Source organism: Rhea americana, unplaced genomic scaffold (genome assembly GCF_003343005.1).
Source record: "Rhea americana isolate MKP2758 unplaced genomic scaffold, rheAme1 scaffold_161, whole genome shotgun sequence".
NCBI lineage: Eukaryota > Metazoa > Chordata > Aves > Rheiformes > Rheidae > Rhea > Rhea americana.
Window position 1 is genome coordinate 992,560 of NW_028185717.1, and position 5,318 is coordinate 997,877.

At 48.6% G+C, this 5,318-nt stretch overlaps 1 protein-coding gene across 1 annotated transcript; it reads left to right on the forward strand.

Annotated features, from left to right (window-relative positions):
- The first annotated feature begins 597 nt into the window (after window positions 1-597).
- SLITRK5 (SLIT and NTRK like family member 5) lies at window positions 598-5,106 on the forward strand. Its single transcript, XM_085300166.1, has 2 exons — window positions 598-729; window positions 1,716-5,106. Exon 2 carries the CDS (start codon window positions 1,776-1,778, stop codon window positions 4,587-4,589), a length of 2,814 nt encoding a protein of 937 aa, XP_085156292.1. The 5' UTR covers window positions 598-729; window positions 1,716-1,775; the 3' UTR covers window positions 4,590-5,106.
- The last annotated feature ends 212 nt before the right edge of the window (window positions 5,107-5,318 follow it).

The following is a 5,318-nucleotide window of genomic DNA, read 5'->3' on the forward strand; positions in this document are numbered from 1 at the left end:
GTGAAGCCTTTTGCTTTGAGTAATTCCGATCTAGTTGACGTCTGGTCAGAATTAGAGATTCGCCGAGACTTCCGATTTCTTGCTGCATGACTGCCTTTGCTGCAAGTGCTAGATTTGCAGCCTTGAACCTGATGCCACAGGAGATGTCTTGCAGTACTGAGACTTACCGTTTTTTAGGATGCGTTCCTCCAAACCAGAGTTGTGGCATGAGGATTGGGGCTCTGAGGTGGATGATAGAAAATGCAAGCCTGCTCCAGGAGTCCAGAATTTAAGCCTGGATGATTTATTAGTCTTCCCTTACTGACACACACAATGCATATATTTTCCTTATTCACGTTGCTTTTAGACTAGTAGAAGTAGAAGAAAACCACAAGGAGTCAGAAAGACTGCAAGAAGGAATAGAAATTGGATTTGTTTCTGGCTAGATGAAATTCGGGTATTAAAATACTGACGTAGGTCAATGGTAGGGTTTTCTCCCATCCCCCTTGGCTTTTAATCAGCCTGGGTGTCTTCTCCCCTAAAGGATGAAGAGCACTGACAGCCATCGCTGCTTATAATCGGTAACTCTGATGCTTGGAGTGTTGGCAATGAGATATTTCCATGAGACCTATTTAGATCTCTCCACTTCTACGAGGCTAGTTTTACAGAACGTTGGGAATAAACGGTATGTCAGATATGGCTGAGACTGCGAAGATGATCCACATGTTTTACATTTTTCACAAATTTTGGGTGAGTGGTTAAAACATTCCCTTTAAGTGTGACAGTGTGTGTGSCTGTGTGTGTATATGTGTGTATAATAACTGAAGACCTCTGCTTGATAGTGAGTTACATTGTACATAACTCATTCTGGGAATTGTAAAATCAATTAAGATAATTTACTTGTATAAAGATAAAAAATTTCTCTCACTGAATAGAGCTATTAAGTGTATTGAAGTAGGAGGTGGATGTATTTAGTTTCATTACTGAAGAATTCCACCACAAAAGTCCTCTACAGCGTAGGTGTGTGTGTGGGGGGGTGTGCCTATATGCATGTGTCCTTTGTATATGCATATATATATATAWAWTWTWTATATATATAWAAWATATATATATATAWAAAAGTGATGATTTGGAGAATCTGTCAGTATGCTTTCTATTGAATTAAACTGCAGTTTTCAGCACTGAGCATTTTTCTTTATATTCCTACTATGGCATTTCCATCAGTGGTTAAAAATCAAGGTAGCACTTCAGCTGTGTAAAAATAGGGAAGACCTTAAGTGCGCTGTTCACTGAGGAGGTTCTGAAGGGAAGGGGGAGCTGGGTAATAGGGGAGGTGGGAAACCTCGTAAAATGGTGCTTCTTTTCTCTTAAATTAGAACCGTGAAACTGAACTGACAGCCATTTTATGTATATTTATGGGGCTAGTCGTGAAAAAGAAATCCAATGAAACATAGAAATGTACCACATATGAATAGAACCAGAACAGTTTCTATTGTGGCCTCACCTTTTTAAACACCACAGGCATTTAACTCACTAGAAGTTGCCCATCAACCTTTTAATCAATGCATGTCATCCAGTTTTCAAAAGTGTGGGAATTAAAAGTGACGGGAGTTKTCTTTGTTTGATTAACAATCCAATCTCTACTCCACTAAAGATATATATAAACTTCGTGTCAGTTTTAAATTTTACAGTGTTATGCTATTATACCGCTTTCTTTTTTCTTCTTGCCYATACAGGAAATAAAATGTACGCTTGCTGCTCTACAGTAACTTTGGAACAGGACCTCAACAAAAAAAATGCATATCTGGATGCTGCAGACGATCACGTTTGCTTTAACATCGCTAGTCCTTTCGTGGGCAGAAAGCATCGAGTATTATGGGGAAATCTGTGATAATGCGTGTCCTTGTGAAGAGAAGGACGGTATCTTAACAGTGAGCTGTGAAAACAGAGGGATCATCAGCCTTTTTGAGATCAGTCCACCMAAGTTCCCTGTCTACCACCTCTTGTTGTCAGGGAACCTTTTGAACAGGCTGTATCCTAACCAGTTTGTCAATTACACTGGGGCTTCAATTTTGCACCTAGGGAGCAACGACATACAAGACATTGAAACGGGGGCCTTTCATGGTCTGAGAGGTTTAAGGAGGCTGCACCTGAACAACAACAAGCTGGAACTTTTACGGGATGACACTTTCCTTGGGCTAGAGAGTTTGGAATATCTACAAGTTGATTATAATTATATTAGCATCATTGAACCCAATGCCTTCAGCAAACTGCATTTGCTGCAGGTGCTGATTCTCAATGATAATCTCCTCTCCAGTTTGCCCAACAACCTTTTCCGTTTTGTGCCCTTAACTCACTTGGACCTGAGGGGTAACCGGCTGAAGCTGTTGCCCTATGTGGGCCTTTTGCAGCACATGGATAAAGTGGTGGAGCTGCAGCTGGAGGAAAACCCCTGGAACTGCTCTTGCGAGTTAATTGCTCTAAAAGATTGGCTGGACAGTATCTCCTACTCTGCTCTGGTGGGAGATGTGGTTTGCGAAACCCCTTTCCGCTTACACGGTCGAGATTTAGATGAAGTCTCCAAGCAGGAGCTTTGCCCCAGGAGACTCATTTCAGATTATGAAATGAGACCGCAGACACCGCTGAGCACCACAGGGTATTTCCACACCACACCGGCTTCGGTGAACTCCGTGGCCACTTCTTCTTCAGCTGTTTACAAATCCCCTTTGAAGCCCCCAAAGGGGACCCGCCAGCCCAACAAGACTAGGGTGCGCCCCACCTCCCGCCTGCCCTCAAAAGACCTGGGATACAGCAACTACGGCCCCAGCATTGCCTACCAGACCAAATCCCCGGTGCCTTTGGAGTGCCCCACTGCCTGCACTTGCAACTTGCAGATTTCTGACCTGGGCCTCAACGTCAACTGTCAGGAGAGGAAGATTGAGAGCATTTCTGAGCTGCAGCCCAAACCCTATAATCCTAAGAAGATGTATCTCACAGAAAACTACATTGCTCTGGTGCGCAGAGCAGATTTTGTGGATGCCACCGGGCTAGATTTGCTGCATCTGGGCAATAACCGTATCTCAGTTATTCAGGATCGGGCTTTTGGGGATTTAACTAATTTGCGAAGACTGTACCTGAATGGGAACCGGATTGAGAAGCTGAGTCCAGAGCTGTTCTACGGGCTGCAGAGCCTGCAGTACCTCTTCCTGCAGTACAATGTTATCCGGGAGATAGAGACGGGCACCTTTGAACCCGTTCCCAACCTCCAGCTCTTGTTTTTGAACAACAATCTGCTGAGATCTTTGCCTGGGAACGTTTTTTCCGGTCTGTCTCTCCTCAGGCTGAGCCTGCGCAGCAACCACTTCTCCTACCTGCCGGTGAGCGGGGTATTGGACCAGCTGAAATCTTTGCTGCAGATCGACCTGCACGAGAACCCCTGGGACTGCACCTGCGACGTGGTGGGCATGAAGCTGTGGCTGGAGCAGCTCAACACCGGCGTCCTGGTGGACCAGGTCATCTGCGAGTCCCCCAAGAAGTTCGCCCAGAGCGACATGCGGGCGGTGCGGGCGGAGCTGCTGTGCCCCGACTACTCGGATATCGTCGTCTCCACGCCCACGCCGTCCTCCGGCCCGCTGCCGGCCCGCACCACCCCCTCCTCCTCCACCGTGCGCCTCAACGGCACGGCGGCGGCGGGCGGCGYGGCGCCCGCGGGCGGCGGCAGCGGCTCCTCCGTGCCGCTCTCGGTGCTCATCCTCAGCCTGCTGCTGGTCTTCATCATGTCCGTCTTCGTGGCGGCGGGGCTCTTCGTGCTCGTGATGAAGCGGCGCAAGAAGGGCCAGGGCGACCACGCCAGCGCCAACAACTCCGACGTGAGCTCCTTCAACATGCAGTACAGCGTCTACAGCGGCGGCGCCCACCACCACCACCACCACCACCCGCACCACCAGCAGCACCAGCAGCACCGGGGCGGCGGCAGCGGCGGGGCGGCGCTGCCCAAAGTAAAGACCCCCGGCGGCCACGTGTACGAGTACATCCCGCACCCCCTGGGCCACATGTGCAAAAACCCCATCTACCGCTCCCGGGAGGGCAACGCGGGCGAGGATTACAAAGACCTCCACGAGCTCAAGGTCACCTACAGCAGCCACCCCCTGCAGCCCGCGGGGGGGCCGTCGCCGCCGCCGCCACCGCCGCCGCCCGTCGGGGAGGATGCGCCCCTGCGCAGCCCCGCGTACAGCGTGAGCACCATCGAGCCCCGGGAGGAGCTGCTCTCCCCGGTGCAAGACGCCGATCGCTTTTACAGGGGCATTTTGGAGCCCGACAAACACTCCTCCTCCTCCACGCTGGGAACCCCCGGCTCTACCCTCCCCGACTACCCCAAGCTCCCCGCTGCCTACACCTACTCCCCTAACTATGACCTTAGGCGTCCCCACCAGTATTTGCACCCGGGGCCGGGGGACGGCCGGCTCCGGGAGACGGTGCTCTACAACCCCCCGAGTACTGTCTATGTAGAGCCCAACAGGAACGAGTACCTGGAACTAAAAGCAAAACTAAACGCAGAGCCGGACTACCTCGAAGTGCTGGAAAAACAGACCACATTCAGCCAGTTCTGAGAAACACCCCTCTCCACCCTCCCCAACAACTCCAGCAGCTCCTTCTCTATAGAGTATTTGTATTTAACAACCACACGCAAAACAAAGAAACATAAGTGCTGACCTCCGCCCTCCCCTTCCCCCCCACCCTTTAATTCGTTTTGTTGTAGGGTGAAGTGCCTTGGCACAGGATTTTTCAGCTTCGGGGAATGATTCAGAAAGGGTGTGCTGTTTCTTTTCTTCACTTACTTTCTTTTTTTCCCCTCTTTTTTTCCCCCTGTTTTTGTAAGTAGGAAACCACCTATTGTGTAAACTGGGCACACCACCTGCATTTTGTGTGTGCCGGTGTGTGCTTGGGGAAGGCAGCAGGAGGGTCTTGTCAGGTCATAATGTTCAGGTTACAAGTACAAAAGTCGTGGTCACTTTTGTTTGGACAGATATTGTTTAATTTTATTTTCTTTCTGGTTGAAGAGTACAGCGCACATTTTCCCCTTTTAGCCATGGGTGAGTCTAAATGGCTTTTACGGAGAGATTAGCACACCCCGACTTTAATACAAAGTTTCCTTTTTTTAAGGATGTGTTTGTATGCTTTCTGGACTTTTGAATTAAAAAAAAATATATTATGATCTTTAAAAGGATCACCGTAGATGTGGACAAATCATTAAAGAGTGCAGAGATATATGATCCGTAACTGGTTAGTGAAAATAACTTATTGATGAAATATAAAAAAAAAATATTTTATTGTAGCAC